General features: G+C 45.6%; 1 protein-coding gene across 2 annotated transcripts in view; it reads left to right on the forward strand.

Moving 5' to 3' along the window:
- LOC147113407 (GDNF family receptor alpha-1-like) overlaps positions 1-22,471 on the forward strand; it is a 285,609-nt gene that overhangs the window by 239,270 nt on the left and 23,868 nt on the right. For both annotated transcript variants that reach the window (XM_085994419.1, XM_085994418.1), the window contains exons 5-7: positions 4,493-4,602; positions 5,527-5,661; positions 7,669-7,853. In XM_085994419.1, coding sequence (XP_085850545.1) covers positions 4,493-4,602; positions 5,527-5,661; positions 7,669-7,853 — 430 coding nt within the window. The remainder of the gene's footprint in view (positions 1-4,492; positions 4,603-5,526; positions 5,662-7,668; positions 7,854-22,471) is intronic.

Here is a 22,471-nt window from a genome sequence, read left to right on the forward strand (position 1 = left end):
GTCTACGGAGGTCACGGTCCATCATCAAAGACCCTACCCACCCCAGCCACAGTCTGTTCGCCCTCCTGCCATCTGGGAGACGCTACAGATGCATTCGCACCCGTACGACCAGATTTAGGAACAGCTTCTTTCCCAGGGCTGTCATCCTACTGAACTCCACAAATAAACTCTAAAGCCTGCACATCTGCCAATGCACTTTATTATGGTTATGTTTATGTTAATATACTACAAGCCAAATGTATGTTGAATGTTTAAATGTCTTAATCTAAATGTACACTCTCGGGAGCCGCAAGCCTACATTTCATTGTACTGCACTTGTGCACTAACAATGACAATAAAAGTTGATTTGATTTGATTTGATTTGACTTGGCCATAGTTCAGAGGCACAACCATGTATAAAGAGTTGGGAAGGGGGCCTTCACGGGAATTTGGGATTTGTCATGGGGAAGGGGGTAAACGGAGCTATAACCCATCATTCCTGCCCAACTTGTTGCACTTATGTCATACTTGATGTTTTGCTTGGTGTGACTTTAAGTGGGTATAAGATACAATTTTAAAAAAGAAATAGAATGTTATTGTTATCAAAAAGTGATTTTTTTTCTTAATTTAAATGTTTTCCTATCTGCGTAAGTATATTTTTGCAATTTTTTTAAAGACGTATTGGTGCTTCGGATCATTAGGAAGAGACGTATGTTTGTAAATTAGAAAAAAATTGCTACATCTTGTTGTTCGGTATTTCACTATTTCACAAATTTTGATAGATTTGTTTTCCATCCACAGGAACACAAGGCAGTCTAGACGATCAGCATACTTTTATTTCAAAATGATATTAATTTTGTTCTCACTTGTTTTGTATTCAATATCATAGATAAGAGTCAGCAACCTGACACTTCGGTCAATGTTTCAAGCCTTAGTTTGAAAGGAACATGTGTTCCGATCAATTTTCTCAGAACTAACAAATAAGCCTACTGAAATTGCACTGGCCGCGCTAGACGTGCTCCTATCTAGCTATCCAGCAAGTTAAACACTCATTCAAAATAATTCTTCCCTGAAGCCGTTTGCTGTTTTGAAGCTTTTACTTGAACAAATTTATGAAGCTGTAAACAAAGACAAAGTATGTTTTGTACATAAACTGAGTACTACACATTCGATATTACACAAGATACAAACATATTTACAACAGTAGAATAGACTAATTGTATAACTAACTAACATTTGAACTAACTTCTGTAACTATTAAATATTAACCTTTTATAAACATAGTATTATCAAAATATTACTCTGACAACATTGCTATTATGCTAAGAACTAAAGATACTCACAGATATTGCATTTGGCCTAACATATGAAGTCAGATTACATTAGATTGTAAGTGGAACCTCTCATAGCAAATTCTCCATTACTCAAGTCAGGTTCTTCCTGGCAAAACTGCTTCCTGGGGTCAACAGGAAGAAAGGTAAGAAGGTCAAATGACCTCTCACAGGAAGAAAGGAACAAAGGTCAAATGACCTCACACAGGAAGAAAGGAACAGATGACCTTTCCAGCTTACAAACTGTTAACACAATAACCGCCGCCAGAGGGTGCTATTGCATGTAAAAATGTCCATCGGTCCAGAACAGAAATAGTCCAGTGTGAAATCCGATTGATGAATATGAGCTGCTCTCCTGTGGCATTTCTCATAGGCAGTCTCGGGTCTGGAGGAACGTCGTGTTTTTTAGGCCTGGATTTTATCTGCCAGTGCGATTTTCCATTGGGAAACCGCACTGGGGAGTTAATTTCCCGCCTGCCCATGGCAGAATGAGGCCCAGCCAATTTTAATGCCTGGGTCTCATCTAAGTACCAGCAGCCAACTTCCTACCCGTTCCCAACAGGAAGTGGCAGAGAATTGCACAGCTGACAGCAGGTATGTGGCGGGTCTGGCTGGGGTCCCGTAATCAGGGTAGGAGCAAGATCACAGAACGGGAAGCTTTCCTTGTGGAGCTCGGAAGAGCGCTCCTGCTGTTCCTGGACCCTGGAAGCGCGCTCCTGCTGTTCCTGGACCCACAAGGAAAATTACAAATTTTTTGAAAAACAAACCTTTTTTGACCTTTTCTGGCCCAGATCTGCTTCCTCGCTGGGTTGGCCTGGCGAGAAATTCACTGCTTCCCGCTCAGACCATCTAGTAAAAATAGCTGATGTGTCCCAATGACGTCGTCAGGACCTGACATGCATATATAAAAAAGGAACCCACTGGCTTTGGGCGGGTTGTCCTTGCCACCTGCTCAGTTGAGCAGGTTAAAATTGCGATTTGGCGGTTCCCGGCAGCTTTAGGGTGGCTAAGTAAAACTTGTGCGATTTTAACTGCTCACCCGTTCAGTTTCCATCAGGCAGGTAGGGTTAAAATCTCCCCCTTAATTTCTAACCTGTCCTGTTCCATTAAGGCTACTGCTCACACATTTCCAACGACAACAACTTGCATTTATATAGCGCCTTTAACGTAGTAAAATGTACCAAGGAGCGATTATCAAAAAAAATTTGACACTGAGACAAAAAAGGAGATATTAGGACAGATGACCAAAAGCTTGGTCAAAGAGGTAGATTTTAAGCAGCGCCGTTAAAGAAGGAGAGCGAGGTGGAGAAGCGGAGAGGTTTAACATATTCCCTGAGATAATTAACCCAATTACAGGAAACTCTAGTTTAAATGGCACCTAAATATCCAGAATTCTCTATTAACCAGCAAAATTCTCACTCCGAAAACAACACCTCAGTAACCGGCAATGTTGCCGAGTCCAAGTCCGAGTCTCCCGCGGTGGCCGAGTTAGTCAGTGGGGGTAGTTCTCCAAACTGCCACTACTCGGCTTCTTGGCGCTGTCGGAAGTCGGAACACCTCAATACCCCTGTAACAGGAGTCTGACTCTCCCCCGCTGCCGGTAGTCTCTTCTGATCTGCCATTTTACAGGGGTACTGTGTGTCTCCCACGCTGCTGGTAGTCATTGCATTGCATTACCCTCAACTGGCAGCACTGTACATAATCAAGCATCTTCCACCATCCATTTAACACAACATTCTGTAGGTGAGTACCCAATTACTGTATACTGCACATTTCTTGATTTAAAAAAAAAAAAATTTTTGTTAAAAATAGCCTCGGTAGATAACCCTCTCCGTCATCTGGAATTTTTGATCAACCGGCAACACGCCGGTGCCGGATACCAAAGAGTTTCCTGTAATCTGAAGGTCAATAAGAGTTTAACTGGTGGTGGAAATTTTTAGATTGTCAGTGCTTGTAAATTCCGGCTCCAGGTCAAAAGGAAACCATAATGCCTTCTTTCTCCTTTTTTTTATACTTCTGACATATTAAAGTGTGACTTCTGAAGTGTGGCAGATACTCTGAAGACCATTATATGAATAGATAAATCAGTTAATTATTCTCAGTTGAAAGTTTAACGACAGATAGGTTTCATTTATTTCAGTTATAAAACATTTATTTAAACCATAAAAGCTATTACTTTCTAAATGCAGTAGATTTGCTCTATAAAGCTACCTTTGGGAGCTATACAGATACCATATTATAGAGAGATGCTGGCCCCGATATTTAGGGGGAGACAGGTAGAGAGCTGGATTGCGCGGTTGCAGGGGGGGTATTCCCGGAAATCCTGGAAATGCGGAGTTTCTCATTATTAATTTTTTATTCCATTTCCCACCTGGCAGCTGGCCAGATTAAGAGGTTGGCTGGCTGCCTGGCGGGAAAGCCTGCGGAAGAAGGCCGCAGCCGGGGACTGTTAGGAACGGTCCCCCCGGCAACTGGAAAAGATTGGGGCCTGGTGGAGGGTCTCGGAGCACAGCAATCAGGAGGCAGTGAGGCAAGGATCAGGGTCTGGTGGGAGGGCTGGCCGATCGCAGCAGCATGGAGCGGTCACGATCGGCTGAAGATTTGCTTGAGGGGCCGGGCGGAGCACTGCTGATCCTCCTGGCCCACAAGTTGTGCTGGAAAAGCAATTACCTGCTTTACCCGGCTGCTTCCACCTCCCTTTAGCTGCCGGGTTTCCCGAGCCCAAGCATTAAATTTAAATCAGGCTCCCAACTGCACTGTGGGAGCCTGAATTAAATATTATAATAAAGTGCCCCGCCTCTTGAGAGCGGGACACAGACATACTATGCAAGCCGCCGCCGTAAAAATGGCGGCAGGTACACACACGGCGGGGTGGGGTCGCGATTTTTCATTATTAACTCCCCCCCCCACCCCACCGTCCCTCTGCCACCCATCGTGTGGAGTTTAATATCAACCCAGCTGATTTTTTTAAAGATGCTGTTTCTGTACTAGAGAGTGATCTACGGATGATATTTGTCACATCACAAATGCAAATATATTAATGAGAAGCGAGTCTCACTGGAAAGATTTTTTGAATATATATTCGACAGACAACGCAGTTGTGCCACTGCAAAACAGTTCCCTTGTTTTAGTGCAAATGTGATAATATAATGGTTTGTTTTATTTCTTTTTTCTCTTAACAGGTCACGGCTTGCAGATTTCATCACAAACTGTCAGCCAGAACCTCGTTCTATGAGTGGCTGCTTAAGGCAGAACTATGCAGCCTGTTTACTTGCTTACTCAGGACTCATAGGTGAGATTTAGAATAGAAGGCAAACTTCTCGGCACGGAGAGTTGTGAAGCTTTGGAATTCATTTCCAGGGTTAGCGATTGCGGCACAAACAATGTCAATGTTCAAGATTAGATTGGATAAACGGACGAAGGAAAAGGGCTCGAAAAGATATGTGAACATTACATAGAATTACATCGAGCCTACAGCACAGAAACAGACCATTTTGCCCAACTGGTCCATGTCGGCATTTATACTCCACACGAGCTTCCTCCCACCTCTCTTCATCTCACCCTATCAACATATTCATCTATTCCTTTCTCCCTCGTGCTTATCCAGCTTCCTCTTAAATGCATCTATGCTATTTGCCTCAACTACTCCCTGTGGTAGCGACTTCCACATTCTTACCACTAAAGAAGTTTCTCCTGAGTACCCTATTGACTTTATTAGTGACTATCTTATATTTATGGCCTCTAGTTTTGGTCTCCCCCACAAGTGGAAACATCTTCTCTACGTCTACCTCTACCTCATCACAGGGTGGGTAAATGTGATTAAAACTATTTGCTCGCAGGGAAGTAAACACCGACACAGACTGGTTGGGCCGAATGGCCTGTTTCTGTGTTATAATTTGTATAACCCAAGTCTATTTATACCAGTTAGACTTTGCTTATACTTTCATCATAGAACAATTATGGAATAGCAATGCTTGAGAGCTGGCTTATCCAATTTTCCATAAAGCTGCCTTTTATCTTGTTTGACTCTATTGATGCTTGACTCTGAAAAGCGACAAGCAGTAATGGGTGAGCAATTTCTCGCTATTTTTAAACATTATGTTTTCTTTCTAGTACCGATGATGTGACAGCCAAAGTGTTTTATCTGAGAATATATAAGAGTTTGTTTTTGGTTAAAAGAATGATCATTAAATGTGATCTTGGCTTCTCTCGACAGGAACTGTCATCACCCCAAACTATGTTGACTCTACTAGTATCACTGTGGCACCGTGGTGTACCTGTAGTGGAAGTGGAAACCAAAAGGAAGAGTGCGATGAGTTCCACAATTTCTTTAAGGACAATAGATGCTTCAGTAAGTTCAGCCATCCACAATAGTCAGATTTATAGATTTTGTAGAAATAGTAATTGCATTTAACTACATTTGTATACTGATGTTTAGTGTATGTGGTGACACATCCACACACATATTTCATATTATGTTGTCTAATATATTGGAAAGTACAGCAAATTTTCAATTCTTCTGGATGGAAATGCTTCTGGTGGTCTGTGTCCTTTATGAGGTTTGCCCCCTCAAACATGTATTTGAAACTAACAATATACCAAGCATCATTCATAAATCTATACTCTAAAGTACAACACATGCACAAAACCGGTATTTAATCAGAACATAAATATACATGGATATTATATCTATTATTTGAAATAGATATAAAAAGTATCTAGTCAGGCTATATATGTGTCATGAATCTTACTATTCATGTAGAAATGACTCATGAGATAACACTGGGCGGCCAGCTGGTGGCGCCGTCCAAGGAAAGTGTAAATACTCGAGCGTGGGCCCAGCTTGCTCAGGACGTTTTTGTAACCAGGAACTGGTGATGTAACTAGAACTCATGGTTGTGAAACAGTTGATTAAAGCCTTGTTTTATACTCAGACCAAGTGCTTAGTAGTTTTCTTACGTCAATATGCATATCTACTTATCTATATATCAATATAGCTTTAATACATGGTTTAATACATGCCTGTGTCCTAACTCGCACCAAGTCCCATTCACCCATCACCCATCACCCCTCACCCCTGTGCTCGCTGACCTACATTGGCTCCCAGTTAAGTAGCGCCTCGATTTCAAAATTCTCATTCTTGTTTTCAAATCCTTCCGTGGCCTCACCCTTTCCTATCTCTGTAATCTCCTCCAGCCCCACAACCCACTGAGATATCTGCGCTCCTCTAATTCTGCCCTCTTGAGCATCCCTGATTATAATCGCTCAACCTTTGGTGGCCGTGCCTTCTGTTGTCTAGGCCCTAAGCTCTGGAATTCCCTGCCTAAACCTCTCCACCTCGCTACCTCTCTTTCCTCCTTTAAGACACTCCTTAAAACCTACCTCTTTCACCAAGCTTTTGGTCACCTGCCCTAATTTATCCTTATGTGGATTGGTGTCAAATTCTTTGTCTTAAAATACTCCTGTGCAGCACCTTGGGACGTTTTACTATGTTAAAGGCACAATATAAATACAAGTTGTTGTTGTTTCAGTGAGGTTTAATTTCTCACAAATAAATCTCAACTTACTTATTAAGCAAGGTGACAAAAAGCATGAAATTGTTGATTTTTAAGTTTGTTTATAGATTTTTTTGAATACAAACATGAGTCTCTCTTTTTGGTCACTGGATAAATGCATACATAGTGCAGTACTGAGCCAAACAGTCAGGAAGGTCTCAATTCTGATCCTTGGTCTATGCTGATGTCAGCAGAGTGATGGCGGGATGCTATAATTGGTTTCAGTATCGCTTTGTTAGGCAGAGAAAGAATAGACCAGTGATTTTGCTCCTGATCATTATCCAGTGACTTGTTGGAAAGTTGGCATGTGTGACCGTGGGATGGGGGCAAGACTGGGCTTAGCTGTGATGGCTGAATATCTACAAAGAATGACCACTTGGGTGAGGTATTGAAGGTCTGCCAATATCTATTCTAACAAAAGCCACCATATCACCATTGGTGGGACAAAGTGCAATTTAGGACACCTCCTGTCTTGTCTAACACCTCAGCTGAAGGAGGAAATATAGCAACAGAAAAATCTGGGGGCGTGGGGGGGTGTGGAAGGCAGGCAATGCAAGGAACGCCTATTCTGTCACTTGGTCCCATTAATGTTTCACAGAGCAACATCAGTAACATGTGGTTTGGTGATGTCTGCAATTATTAAAACACATTTATATTCTTAAAGTGATATATTCCTTACATTTTAATTAGGGTTTAGTTCAAATAAATGGTATTATTTGTAAAGCACTTAAAAATATCTCCCTTCTCTACAATTTTTTGTAATTGCATCAGTTTGTTTTCTTATTCTTTGTTTTATTCTGCAGAAAATGCCATACAAGCATTTGGTAATGGCACTGATGTGAATGTTTGGCAGTTAATACCTCCTGCACTGACCACAACTTCACCCAAACAGAAGTACACATCACAGCCTAATGCTGAGTCAGTGAGCCATGTCAATGAGATCAACACAGCAGATGACAGTGTCCTTCCTATATGTGCAAATTTACAGGTAAGGGATTACTATCACTCTTCAGAAACAAAGCAATGGCTACATGGTTATCAAGGGTGAACATGGCAATGAAATGAAAAATAAAAACGCAGATTAATTAGTATGAACTGGCATCCTCACACCCCTGGCTTAAAACCCTAGAGGTCTAACACAAGACATTAGATAACTTGCCAACTTGTCTTGTCAGATCTAATTGGCAGTCATATTAGCAATGCAGCTGACACTGTCAAGCCACACTGGTCTGCTGCTGACAGACTTTTTCTTTGCTTCTGCTGTATGTTAAGACGAAAAGCAAAAATGCCACGTGATTGCTGTGATCACTCTCTGTGCAGAAGACTAATTCAGTGGCTGAGAAGAGCTGGTTGTCCAGGGACGCAAAACTATTTCTATTTCAGAGTGACAGCTATTTCGAGGCTGGAAGCTCCATTAAATAAAACACTTATCCTGCCAAATACTCAAAGAAGGGTTTGGACACACTGCCTACATTCATAGTATTCACAGAAGAAAATTGTTCTTTAATAAGAATAAATTATTGGCACTAAAAGTCATTTTTTGAACCCCTTAAAATGAAAAAGATTTGAAAATGAAATGTATAAAATGTATTATTTGTTACATATTCAATATAAAACATTTATACTTGGTGATATTCAGTTATATTTGAGTTGCAGTATAAATATTGGTAGCTATGTGTTGTTTCCTAAAAGAAAAATAATAAATGGTGATATAGAAATGTAATTCAATTGAAAACAGAACAGAAAAAAAATAGCATTTTATATTAAATATCCATCAAATTACACAGACAACTGTATAAACTGAAACTACAATTACCGTTATAAAAATATCTCCCAGCAAGTTAGAATATTCAGGGGGGAGTACTTTACCACTGCAGTGCACTTCATTTTGTGCAAATATCAATTATTCTTCAGGTTTTTTTTTACTGCTGAGCAAATAACAGATAGAAAAGGGAGCTGGCTGTCTTTACTAATTCAAATCAAAATGTAGGTTTGAACAATCCTAATCCAACAACTTATACTTTTATAGAGCCTTTAACACATCAAGAATGTCCCACAGTGCTTCACAAAGTGGGAGATGTCAGAGCTCCTTGCAGGAATAGGGAGAAGGCCAAAGGCATGGCCAAAGAGTTAGGTGGGAGCAGAGGCATAGGGGGTGATTTTCATTTAGAAGTCGGGAAGGAGGCGGGACTACAACTTTCGGGGTTGTAATCCCACCTCCATCGCGATGCGGCCAATCCACACGATTTTAACTTGATTGACCTTGTTGAGCCCGCCCAGCGGGTTGGGGGCAGGATGGTGTCGGGACCCCCGAATTCGGGACGTTAACCCCCCGCATGCCTCCAATCCCGACTCCACAGGTCAATGAAAATCGACCCCATATAGTTCAAAAAGGTTTCAGACGGAGGGTAGAATGAGGCCATGGAGGGATTTATAAACAAGAATGAAGATTTTGAAATCACTGTACTGGGGGATAGGGAGGCAGTGGAGGTCAGTAAGGGCACGAGTGATAGGAAGGATGCAAGAAGGATGTTCCCGATGGTCGGGGAGTCCAGAACCAGGGGTCACAGTCTAAGGATAAGGGGTAGGCCATTTAGGACAGAAATGAGGAGGAATTTCTTCACTCAGAGTGGTGAACCTGTGGAATTCTCTACCACAGAAGGCAGTAGAGGCCAATTCATTAAATATATTCAAGAAGGAGTTGGATATATTTCTTAAGGCTAAAGGGATCAAGGGATATGGGGAGAAAGCAGGGACCGGGTACTGAATTTGGATGATCAGCCATGATCGCATTGAATGGCGGAGCAGGCTCGAGGGGCCGAATGGCCTACTCCTGCTCCTATCTTCTGTGTTTCTATGTTTCTATAATAGGTGAGTGCGACTTACATTGGCAAATAATGCAGGTGGCAGATCCTGGATGAATTGGAGTTATGTTGGATGGTGCTTGGAAAGCCAATGAGAAAGGCATTGGAGAAGCTGTGCCAGGAGGGGAAAAAGTCATGGTTGAGGGTTTCAGCAGTGATGGCTGTGAAGTGGGAATGGAGATTTTTTTCCCTTTAAAAAAAAAGCACTGAAGGAGGCCATTTGGCCCATCGTGCCTGTGTCAGCTCTTTGAAAGAGGCATCCAATTAGTCCCACTCCCCTGCTCTTTCCCCATAGCCCTGTAAACGAGATGGCTGATTTTGGAGTTGAAAGTAGGCAGTGTTGGTGATGGCCTGATAAGGAGTTTAAAGCTCAACTCGGAGTTGAACAAGATGTAGAAGTCATCTCAACCTGAGTGTGCAGTCAAGAAAGGGGATGGCATTAAGGGTTGAAGTGCAGCGTTTTTGATGAGAACAATCTTGCTAATGTTGAGCTGCAGGAAGTTCTGGTTTATCCGCCTTGATGTCAGTCAGACAAGCAATCAAACAGCACAGTGTGCTCTTGTAAATTAGATGGACCAAAATGCTTGTTGTGCATTAAGTGGAATCCAAAATGTGCATCATTGGGTTGTGCACACACCAGTGGCAAGAATGCCATTTTCTGTTCTCCAGAACAGTAATCATCAAACATAAATTAATAAGGCTATTCTGACACTTTATGCACCATCTCCAGCTGATACCCTAGTTTGTTAAAGATGGCTCAGTGGTGCCAACGGAATATGATTTGCGAATGTATATTTTCATTGGTTTCAGTGAGAACGCTTACAAAATAACACTGAAGACATGTTTTCAAGATCTATACTCAGACTCCACAGACACTACACAGCGCAATACAAGCGAAATCTTTACTTTAAAACCATATAAAAGCTTCTTGTTGAGTTCCCTATTAAAATTAATGAGTAACTGAGTCATATAAGTTGGTGGTGGAATGACAACATCACCAGCAAACTGAAACTGAAATCAAAGAGTATTTTGTAGAACACAAAACATGATAAACTGTCAGATTATGCTTATTCTAATAGAATAAGATCCACTCAGTTTACTCTTGGGATTAAAGCAATGTTTAAATGGAAGCAGGAATGTATTAGTTATTAATAAGTTTAATCATATGTTGGGATGCATCTCAAGGTTATTTGACATTAAGTTGAAACAAGTTGTTCTGACCTATTGTAGTGCATTGTTGAAGTTGCATTTGGAATAATGGGGTACCATGGGTGGTGACATGAATCAGTCATTCATGAAAGAAAGACTTATGAAATAATACTGAGCGGCCTGCGGGTGGCGTTGTCCAGGGAGAGTATAAATACTTGGGCATGGGCCCAGCTTGCGCAGGACATTCTTAACAGGAACTAGTGAAGGACACAACTAGACCTCCATGTTGTAAAACAGTTGATTAAAGCTTTATTTAATGCTTAGACCAAGTGCCTAATAGTTTTCTTACGTCAGGTGGTATATGGGGACTAGGAACTCTTACCTTCAGCAATCTCACTCAGTCCCTGTTTGGAGTTCCCATTAGCCTTCACTGCCAGCCTATAGTGTCTCACACAGAATTATGTGAGCTTTATTAAGCATGTGTGCTATGTTAAAGTCTGGATTTCCTGATCTTCAGATGAAAGTCCTGTCCACCATTAATTCTGCCCTGTGAAAGTGAGCATTAAAATGAAATAGGATGTAGAGGGAGCTCCTATAGGGGTAAAGGCACTTTTTGGTGTCACTCTTTCATGAATAGGGAAAGGATATTTTCTCTGGTGGTCACTAAGAGAGCGAAGGTAGCGGTTAGGAGATTTTTTTTATGCAATGAGTTGTTAGAGCATGGAACACTTTGTCACAGGGAGTGGATGAACAGGCAGCTTTTAAGGGAAGAATAGATAAAGATTGGAAGCAGAGAAAGATAAGGGGGGAAAAATTGGGTATCACCCATTTTGGGGTGCTAATATCAGCCGGATGCAAAGTTTAGCACCCGGCGCTAATTATTGCCTCCGACTGCATAATTTGCCTCTATCGCCCCTGGAGGTGATTTGAGTGCTAAATCAGGCGCTACACACCTCTCTTAAGGCGCTAACGTCGGTGAGCGAGGCGCTACCTCAGAACGCTACCGAAGCTCAGGTGATGTCAGTTACCGTGGAAGCCAGACAGACTGGCGCCGTCTTAAAGGGGAGGAGCCATCTTGCTGGCCAGCCACTCCCTGCTCATTGCAGCCTTGAATCTCGGCCTGGAGAGACCTCAAAAGCAATTGTATTGGAAGCACTAATGGATAGGCCCAGGGAAAGAGCTCGGCGCTTAAGAACCTCAAAAGTGGTGCTGAGGGCCAAAACTCCTGAGGACAGCGTTAAATCTCTCCAGATGTCTCTCTCCCTCTCAACCTGTGTGTACCAAAAATTTTGCCGACAAGAAAAAGCAGGAAGTGCATGCCTTTAAATAGCGCTCCCCCAGCCCCTTCCCGACTTGAAAACGCTCCCCTCTACCTGTCGTTCCTAGCGGCAGGCGCTAAGGCAGGGGGTGCGACTCAATGTCCGGTCCAGGGCGCTACCGGGGCATTGTGTGCTTGCATGCATGACGTCCTGATCTGCAGACGCAGGAGATCGTGGCAGTAGTGTTTAGCGCCGCCGCAAAACGACAGGTCAATTTCGCGAGTGGTGCTAAAATCGCCACGTTTGGTGCTAAGTTGCTTGCGCCCAGTTAGCACCCCCTGGAGGTGCTAACGGGAGGCGTTGACCAACCGAATTTTTCCCCCCAAGAGCTAATGGGGAGAGAGCAGGGTCGTGAGATTACTTTGGACTTTTCTTTAACAAAGAACCAGTGTAGACACAATAGGGCCGCTTTTAACGCCTGGTGGGAAGTCTGTTGGAGCGAGAGTGTGGGTCGGAGGACCAGCAGATGTTAACTTTCCAGCGGAAAACGGCAGCTGGCCAGTAGTGGGAGGATGAGAATCGGGGCTGCCCACCGATATCAGAAGGCTGCCAGCAGAAGGTAAGTCGGGGACGGGTGAGTGTTGCGAGGTTCTCACAGCCGAGGGCGGGGAAGCTTGGGGCAGCAGGAGCTCAGACCTTCCTCAGGCCCCCACTAAGGAAAGTTTTTTTTAAACCCACCTAAGAGGCCTCACTGGCTTCACTCACAGCTTCACTTGGCGAGTTGGCCGTGGTGGGCACCCAGCTCAGGAGCAAGGTTAAAATTCCACTGGATTCTGCTGTATGTCGTGGGACCCCGATTTGGATTTATTAATGAGGCTTCCGCCAGAGTTCAGCGGGAGCCTCATCTCCCACCAAATACAGCAGCGTTAAAATCGCAGATCGGCCGCAAATGGAGCCACTCCATTTTAACTGCTATCCTGTTCCTTTCCCGCCAATTGGGGGGGGTTAAAATCGTCCCCAAGGAACCAAATAACCTATTATCTATGGTTCTATGTTTTTCTGCCCCTATATGTGGTACATGTATGAGAGTTTAGGGTTTATTTCCCTGATACTGTTGGGTAGTGGCACTACAGCAGAATCCTTAAGGTCAGCCATCTGCTGCATAGAAACATAGAAGATAGGAGCAGGAGTAGGCCATTCGGCCCGTCGAGCCTGTTCCACCATTTAATGAGATCATGGCTGATCATCCAAATTCAGTACCCGGTCCCTGCTTTCTCCCCATATCCCTTGATCCCTTTAGCCTTAAGAAATATATCCAACTCCTTCTTGAATATATTTAATGTATTGGCCTCTACTGCCTTGTGTGGTAGAGAATTCCACAGGTTCACCACTCTCTGGGTGAAGAAATTCCTCCTCATCTCTGTCCTAAATGGCTTACCCCTTATCCTTAGACTGTGACCCCTGGTTCTGGACTCCCCCGCCATCAGGAACATCCTTCCTGTATCTAGTCTGTCTAGTCCTGTTAGAATTTTATAAGTTTCAATGAGATCCCTGTAGTGTATGTAACTGTTCTGCCTTTAAGAGAACTATTGTATGTAACCGTCCACCTTTAAGAGAACTATTTTAGGTGTGGCACTACTTTATCCTGGCTGCTGTATACTGTAATACCGACGGTGACCACACCGGTATATAAGTGCTGTGGCAGAATTTATTGGGCAGATTTCGCCCTGACCTTCGAATAGTAAAGTCCTGTTTAAGTTACTCTTGTAGTCTGTGTATTACTTCGCTATACAACCACAGACTTTACAATCCCCTCTCATTCTTCTAAACTCCAGCGAGTATAAGCCCAATATTCCCAATCTCTCCTCATACGTCAACCCTGCCATCCCAGGTATCAGTCTGGTGAATCTTCGCTGCACTCCCTCCATGGCAAGAACATCCTTCCTCAGATAAGGTGACCAAAACTGCACACAATACTCAAGGTGTGGTCTCACCAAGGCCCTGTACAATTGCAGCAAGACATCCTTGCTCCTGTACTCGAATCCTCTCGCTATGAAAGCCAACATACCATTTGCCTTCTTAACCGCCTGCTGCACCTGCATACTTACCTTCAGCGACTGGTGCACAAGGACACCCAGGTCTCGTTGCACTTTCCCTTTTCCCAATCTATTGCCGTTCAGATAATAATCTGTCTTCCTGTTTTTGCCACCAAAGTGGATAACCTTGCATTTATCCACATTATACTGCATCTGCTATGCCCAATCACCCAACCTGTCCAAATCATACTGGAGTTTCTCTGCTTCCTCCTCACAGCACACACGCCCACCCAGCTTTGTGTGGTCTGCAAACTTGGAGATATTGGGCCAGAAATTCCAGGCCAGAAGCGTGAGTGCGCTCGGTGTACTCACGCTTCTGGCCGTTGGAAATGCCGGCGTTCAGCAGGAACAGCGCATGCGGGGAACGCCGGCATTTCCAGACCTCGAGCGCGTGCGACTGCACAGGCAGCGCTTGCGCAGTGAACTTCGTGGATTTCGTTCATGAAATCCGTGAGGGTAAGTCCTCAGAACTTACACTGAAAAAAAGCAAGTGTAAAGTGGTTCATTGGCTGCGGAGGAAGATATATTTTATCGTGGAGCTTTTGAAATGCAATATTTTTGTTTGGGAAAGGGAGGGAAGTTATTTTAAGAAATTTTAAGTAAGTTTTAAAGTTAAATTTTTTTTTTTTTTTAAAGGGTTTTCAGAACGGTAGGTAGAAGGAGCAATTGTGGCTGTGTGAATGGAATGTGAGAATGAGTTATGTATGTATGTCCACATATATTCCTTTACGTATATGTATGTATGTTTTATATTCCTTTACTATGAATGTATGTTTTTAATTATGATTTTCCAATAAGTTACTTTCTCTGAAAGTCATAATTAAATAATACATTCATACACATAAGTAAAGGAATATATACATAACACGCAAAGGAATATATACAGACATACATACTTTCAGAAGCTCCACGATAAGAAATATCTTCCTCCGCAGCCTCTGGAGCAACTGTACCCATGCTTTTTTCATGTGTAAGTTGTAATGACTGGACCTCACTGAAAGCATTAATGAAAGCGGCGAATTATACTGCGCACGCGCTGCATGTGCAGTCGCACGCGTTCTGCCCCTGAACCCCTTCGTTCAGAGGACAGGAAATGCCGGTTTTCCCCACATGCACTGTGCATGCTGAAAACCGGCATTTCATCCGGCCAGATGCGTAAGTACCCCGACCGTACTAGCGCATTTGGAAGGGAATTATTGGGCCAACATTTTACATGTCAATAAAATAAAAAATTTAACACTTGCACAACTTGCCCCCTCGCATCTGCGACTGAGGGTCCAAGGAGGTGCATTGCGCAAGAGGTCATCATCGGACGTATCCTCACACCGTTCCCTTTGGGGAACTGTATGAAGTGGTGGAAGGATTTATGGCCGTAATTAACGCTCATTCCGTGACCGTAACCATCTTTGAACCAACCATTAGGGTGGTTAGTCCTATGGCGGGAGGGTTTTACGGGCTCCCACAACCCATCTGAGGGAGGGGGGGGCCACCAACACCCACGGACGCAAGTATCCCGCTGGATGTCCACAGAATTTAAAGTTGGAGCTCCGACTCCACTTGCCGGGACTGTCTGGAGTGGGGTTCAAAACCCTACTCCTTCTGGCCCAGCGGAGGGGATGCTTACTGCTACGCAAAAGGCCCACTCCGCACAAAAGGTGACACCCATACGTTTCCTGCGCCTTTTCCCTCCCCGTGACTGGAGCCCTATGCTGCCATTTCACGTTGCTAATCGGATTGGGCGTTTGTCATAGCGGTAGGATCCCCGCCGCTGGGCCAGATCTGGGTAGGGTTTCGAACCCCGCTCCAGACAGTCCCGGCAAGTGGAGTCGGAGCTCCGGCTCTAAATTCTGGGTTGACATCCAGTGGGATATTTGCGTCTGTGGGTGTGGGTGGCCCCCCCTCCTTGTATAGCTTGTGGGAGCCCGTAAAACCCTCCCGCCATAGGACTAACCGCCCTAATGGCTGGTTCAAAGATGGTTACGGTCACGGAATGAGCGTTAATCACGACCATAAATCCTTCCACCACTTCATACAGTTCCCCAAAGGGAACAGTGTGAAGACACGTATGACGACGACATTGCTAAATAAATAAATGGAATTAAAAAAATTCTTTTAGGGCTTTTAAAAGTCTTTAAATTGCTTTAATTCTCTTTAAAACTACTTCAGATTACTCAAAATAATGTAAACATTTTAAAAATTTTATAAAAGTTACCAAAATCTTGAAAAAACTTCCAAAAACCTATTTAAACTGCTGCTTTGCATGTAAAAAAGCAAAGCAGCTTGACAGAAACATTGGGGGCGTGTCCAGTGAAACTGAGACCTCAAGGGGCGTGTCTCACTTACACTGCACGCTCCTGGGTCCGCGCTGGCTGCACTCCTGGGCGGCGTGACGTCATACGCTGCCCGGGATTCTTGTTTCAGTTTCTGGAAGTGCAGGCGTCCCTGGAGCTGATTGGCAGGAGCGCGGGGTAAGTGCAAATACGGGGCTTGCACGCGCTGCAAGCCCCGTTCTGGAATTTCTGGCCCATTACATCTAGTTCCCTCGTCTAGATCATTAATACATATTGTGAATAGCTGGGGTCCTAGCACCGACCCCTGTGGTACCCCACTAGTCACTGCCTGCCACTCGGAAAAATACTTATTTATTCCAACTCTTTGCTTCCTGTCTGCCAACCAGTTCTCTATCCAAGTCAGTACCTTACCCCCAATCCCATGTGCATCTGTTCCCAAGTCTTGTGCGTATGGCAGACAGCAACAACCTCCTGCCAGGTACGCTGTGCTGTTGTCCCTGGGAGGGTGCCATTGAAAGACCTTTACGGGTAATCCTCATCACGCCTACCTCATGCAGCAGCACCCCCACCTCACCATCCATCAAACAGGGGGAGATTGGATGCAATGCCCATCAGACAAGGAATGAATGGTGTGAGTTTTTTCTATCCTGTTCTACTGTTTCTCAAGTTATAGAAGTGGGTGATTGTTGGCTTGTTCTCTGGCTCTGCAAACTGCCTGTTTTTTCAGACCTGCAAGAACTGAACAGGAACATGTTCCAAGTTTGCCTGCAAGACATCCCTTCACACAGTGCTCATATGGTGATATACCCTGTGTGAAGGTTTTGTGCTTGACTGCATATCTGTGTGTTAGTGGGTGAAGGAGGAGAAGAAGGAAAGAGAACAAGATGAGAATGGTACTAGCCTCCAGCTTCAACCTCCCCCACTTCCTCGAAGTTATCATTGCCAATAAAGGTGAACATGGCCTCGTCAAAGTTAATCAGACGCTTGCAATTGTAGGGCCTGTTTCTCATGTAGATTTGTTTCCTCCTATTATGAAACAACTTATTCCGCAAACAAAGAATAATGTAAAAATGCTGGGAGTTGGTGCGGTGCTTTATGGCAGGACTCCAACCATCAGCTGTTTTCCGTCTGCTGCGCAAACAGCATGAACAGCAGCTGAAAACGGTTGTATGATCACTTCAAACAATGAGAGCTTGATTGAATAAGAATGTCCAGAACTTCTTGTGCTCGCTCCGTCAGGCAGTCGCCTGAAACAATTATTCAGAATATTATAGCTAATCTAATGTTTGTAGCAAATTACTCACAACGGAACCACCTCCCAGCCACTTTGCACTGAATGGAGAGACTGGAATAGCAGAGGCAAAGAGGTACAATGATAACATAACCAGGAACAGGGTTTTGTGAATACAGGAAACTCTCGTTTAAACGGCACCTAAATATATCCGGAATTCTCTATTAACCGGCAAAATTCATACTCCGAAAACAACACCTCAATAACCGGAAATGTTGCTGAGTTCGAGTCCGAGTCTCCCGCGGTGGCCGAGTTAGTCAGTGGGGGTAGTTCTCCAAACTACCACTACTTGGCGCTGTCAGAAGTCCGATCACCTCACTTTAAGTAATTAATAAAGAGTTATGGATTACCCTCAACTGGCAGTACTGTACTTGATCAAGCATCTTCCACCATCCATTTAACACAACATTCTGTAGGTGAGTACCCAATTACTGTATACTGCGCATTTCTTGAATTTTTTTATTTTTGTTTGTTAAAAATAGCCTCGGTAGATAACCCTCTCCGTCATCCGGAATTTTTAATCAACCGGCAACACGCCGGTCCCGTCGGTACCAGATACCAAAGAGTTTCCTGTACAATGAATCTTGAGACATTAATCTCAAGATGACAGCCTTGGCTCAGTTGTAGCACTCTCACGTCTGAGTCAAAAGTTCTTGGGCTAGAAATTCATGTGTTGAGCGTCAGTCCGTAGCGCCATGAAATGGTGATAAAATGGCGGCTGCCGCTCTTTTGCCAGCTGGTGGCAGGTCCCGTGGCACCTGCCATATTGCTCTCCCCCTTTGCGCTGTCGGTAGCTGGCAGTGGCCTGGAAAAAAAAACATGGTGACGTCAATCAGCATGCAACGCCAACTTAAGGTCACCAATACAAACTTCGACCCTAGTGCTGGATTCAGCGCTGGGTCCTAAGCACACCAGGTTAGCCTGTTGGCAGGCAGGCTGACAGTGACGATGTCTGCAGCTCTTAAAGGGATACAAGAAGACACACATCATTCAGGTAAGTTAGAATTTAAGGGTTTGGACAGTTTTTTTTAATTTTATTGAAGTGGTGCCTTGCCGCAATATATGTGAAAAGTTTTTTAAGTGTGTAGGGAGTGCTGCTGCAAGGGCTCGGATGGTAAATGAAGGCCTTTGAGAAGACAGAACATGCTGCAAATACTCAGCAGGTCACGCAACAATGGTGGAGAGAAAAACAGAGTTCATGTCTCAGATCGACATGCTGCCTGACCAACTGAGTATTTCCAGCATTTTATGCTGTCATTTCACATTTACAGCATCTGCTTGCAGAGGAAAGAGGAAGACATAGAAGAGGAGAAAACCGAAAAGGAGGAATCAGATGGAAGGATGCATCCCAGACAGCCCCTTTGTAGCCGGGATATCCGGGATAGAATCAGCGGCCTGCAGTCCCACTGGCTGGGCAGGCTGCCTCTTCTTGTTGACCCACTGGCTGGGCAGGCTGCCTCTTCTTGTTGACCCACTGGCTGGGCAGGCTGCCTCTTCTTGTTGACCCACTGGCTGGGCAGGCTGCCTCTTCTTGTTGACCCACTGGCTGGGCAGGCTGCCTCTTCTTGTTGACCCACTGGCTGGGCAGGCTGCCTCTTCTTGTTGACCCACTGGCTGGGCAGGCTGCCTCTTCTTGTTGACCCACTGGCTGAGCAGGCTGCCTCTTCTTGTTGACCCACTGGCTGGGCAGGCTGCCTCTTCTTGTTGACCCACTGGCTGGGCAGGCTGCCTCTTCTTGTTGACCCACTGGCTGGGCAGGCTGCCTCTTCTTGTTGACCCACTGGCTGGGCAGGCTGCCTCTTCTTGTTGACCCACTGGCTGGGCAGGCTGCCTCTTCTTGTTGACCCACTGGCTGGGCAGGCTGCCTCTTCTTGTTGACCCACTGGCTGGGCAGGCTGCCTCTTCTTGTTGACCCACTGGCTGGGCAGGCTGCCTCTTCTTGTTGACCCACTGGCTGGGCAGGCTGCCTCTTCTTGTTGACCCACTGGCTGGGCAGGCTGCCTCTTCTTGTTGACCCACTGGCTGGGCAGGCTGCATTTCTTGGGTGTGTGAAATGAGTGGAGTTGTGCTGATGGGAGGGCGGGAAAGCAAGAGGTGCATGCCAGAAGGAGGATAACATATGAGAATACCGGCATCTTGTATCCTTTCAGTCCTGCCACTGGCCAAGGGCTCAACCGTGCCTATGCACAAGAATGTCCTGTACCGTCTCCTCCAAGGGGGTGAGGTGAGGCTAGGAATGGGAGATGTGCCTCGTCATTGGTGCAGATTGTTGGTAGGTGAGTGATTGGGGGTTGTGCATTGAGCAGTATGTGAGGCTAGTGGTACAGTTGGTAGGAGATGGCTTTTGAAGATGCATTCACTGACCCTGACCAGTGGTCTGAGGTCATGAAGCTTCTTTGGGCACTGGAGCCAGGTGGTGGGGCTGACACTGCTGGCAGTGACAGCATTAGTGATGTACTCCCACATCGTTCTTTCTGGAGGGCCTCCTGGTCCCTGTGGGTAGAGAGCCACTCTTGCAGTGTTGACCTCCCTGCACAAAGCTGGAGTGGTGCCCCTTCCCTAGCTTGCTGAGCCATTTGTGTTCGTGCTGAGGCAGTTTTCCCATTTGTTGAGGTTCGGAAGGCAATTTAGCTTTAACAGCTGAATATTCACATTTGGGACGTCTTTTAAATATTGAATATTTCTTAAAAGGCCGAAAGGGCTGAAAAATGTATTGATTCACTACATTTTATTTTGCATTGCTTCAGTGTGCATGGCCCCTTTAAATCTCAGATCTCTTCATTGCCCACAATTCCTTGCGAGCTCCACAGCTTCACTCACAGAGGCTGTGGGAAGGTGCAATGCCAGACCTGGACAGAAACTTCATCCCGGATCCCTCCAACAATGCCACCAGGATGGTGTTGCATGGAAGGTGAGCACTGCACCACCTATCTCCATGCCCCCCAGACCAATTTCACTCGGTTAGTGTTGTGGCCATTTCCAGTGGCTGTTAACTACAGTTGCTGGCGGTCACGGAATTTTCCTCCCTTGGGTTCTGACAATAAAAACTTGCAATTATATAGCATCTTAATGTAGTAAAACATCCCAACGTGCTTCACAGGAGCGTTAGCAAGTAAAATTTGACACCGAGCCACATTATGAGATATTAGGGCAGATAAGCAATAGTTTAGTCAAAGAGGTAGGTTTTAAGGAGCGTTTTAAAGGAGGAGAAAGCGATAGAGAGGCGGAGAGGTTTAGGGAGGGAATTCCAGAGCTTAAAGCATCGACAGCTGAAGGCACGACCACCTATGGTGGATTGACTAAGATCGGGGATGTGTAAGAGGCCAGAATCGGAGGAGCGCAGATATCTCGGAGCGTTGTAGGGCTGAAGGAGGTTACAAAGATAGAGAGGGGTGAGGCCGTGGAGGGATTTGAAAACAAGGGTGAGAATTTTAAAATTGAGGTGTTGCTTAACCAGGAGCCAGTGTAAGTCAGCAAGCACAGGGGTGATGGGTGAACGGGACTTGGTGCGAGTTAGGACACGGGGCAGCAGTGTTTTGGATGAGCTCAAGTTTACAGAAGGTGGAAGATGGGAGGCCGGCCAAGAGTGCACTGGAATAGTCAAGTGTAGAGGTAACAAAGGCATGATGAGGGTTTCAGCAGCAGATGAGCTGATACAGGGGCAGAGTCGGACGATGTTATGCAGGTGGAAATAGGCGGTCTTAGTGATGGCGCAGCTTTGTGGTTGGAAGCTCATCTCGGGCTCAAATAAGACACCAAGGCCTAGAAATTCGGTGGGCTGCGCCACCAGTTAGCGCCCAAAGAGGGCACTTAGTGAGTTTAGCGCCACTGGCCACGCCTCCCGCAAAATTTAGCGGGGCGCTAATGGCGGCGTTAGCTTGTAGTGCTGCGCCACCACCGATGACATCATCGGTGTGCGCAGCGCCCTGCTACCACCCCGATCGTGATAGTTGGTCGCGCCCCCCCGCTGTAACGCCGGTCACAATTTACGGTTCAGAGGGGCCTACCTGCGGCGGTAGTGGCGCTAATTAAAGGGGAGTGCGGGGCGGCCATTTTTTTTGCTGGCTGCCTGCCAGCACCTCCTCGCGCTGCCGTCCCCGGCCTCCTGAGCCCCCCCCACCCCCCCCGGGCAGTGCCGGCTGTGTCCCAAGTGCCTGGCACTTCTCCTCGGTGCCGGGCTCTTTTGCCGGCCCTCGCGATCTCTGATCGCGCTGGTGCAGGCCCCTCCCCTTTAAGAAGGGGAGGAAGGCCTGCAGTACCGCAGCGCGCCGTGCCGCAGCGTGTGGCGCTGTGGCACGTTGCGCTGCGATATTCAGTTGCAGCGCCCCAAGAGGGATGTGGGGCGCCTCGAGCAGCGCCCCGCTTCCATTTGGGGCGCTGAAACTGAATATGGGGCTGGCGCAAGCGGCTCCGTCTGGAGCGGTAATTCAGGCGCCCAGGCGAGCTTGGCGCCCCAAACAGGGCGCCACTGAATCTCTAGGCCCAAGTTTGCAAACAGTCTGGTTCAGCTTCAGACAGTTGCCAGGGGAGGGATGGAGTCACTGGCTGGGGAAGGGAGTGCGTGGTGGGGACCGAAGACAATGGCTTTGGTCTTCCCAATATTTAGTTGGAGGTAAATTCTGCCCATCCAGTACTGGATGTCGGACAAGCAGTTAG

This window comes from Somniosus microcephalus, chromosome 8 (assembly GCF_052327205.1).
Source record: "Somniosus microcephalus isolate GS21.2 chromosome 8, FLI_Smic_1.0, whole genome shotgun sequence".
Classification (NCBI taxonomy): domain Eukaryota; kingdom Metazoa; phylum Chordata; class Chondrichthyes; order Squaliformes; family Somniosidae; genus Somniosus; species Somniosus microcephalus.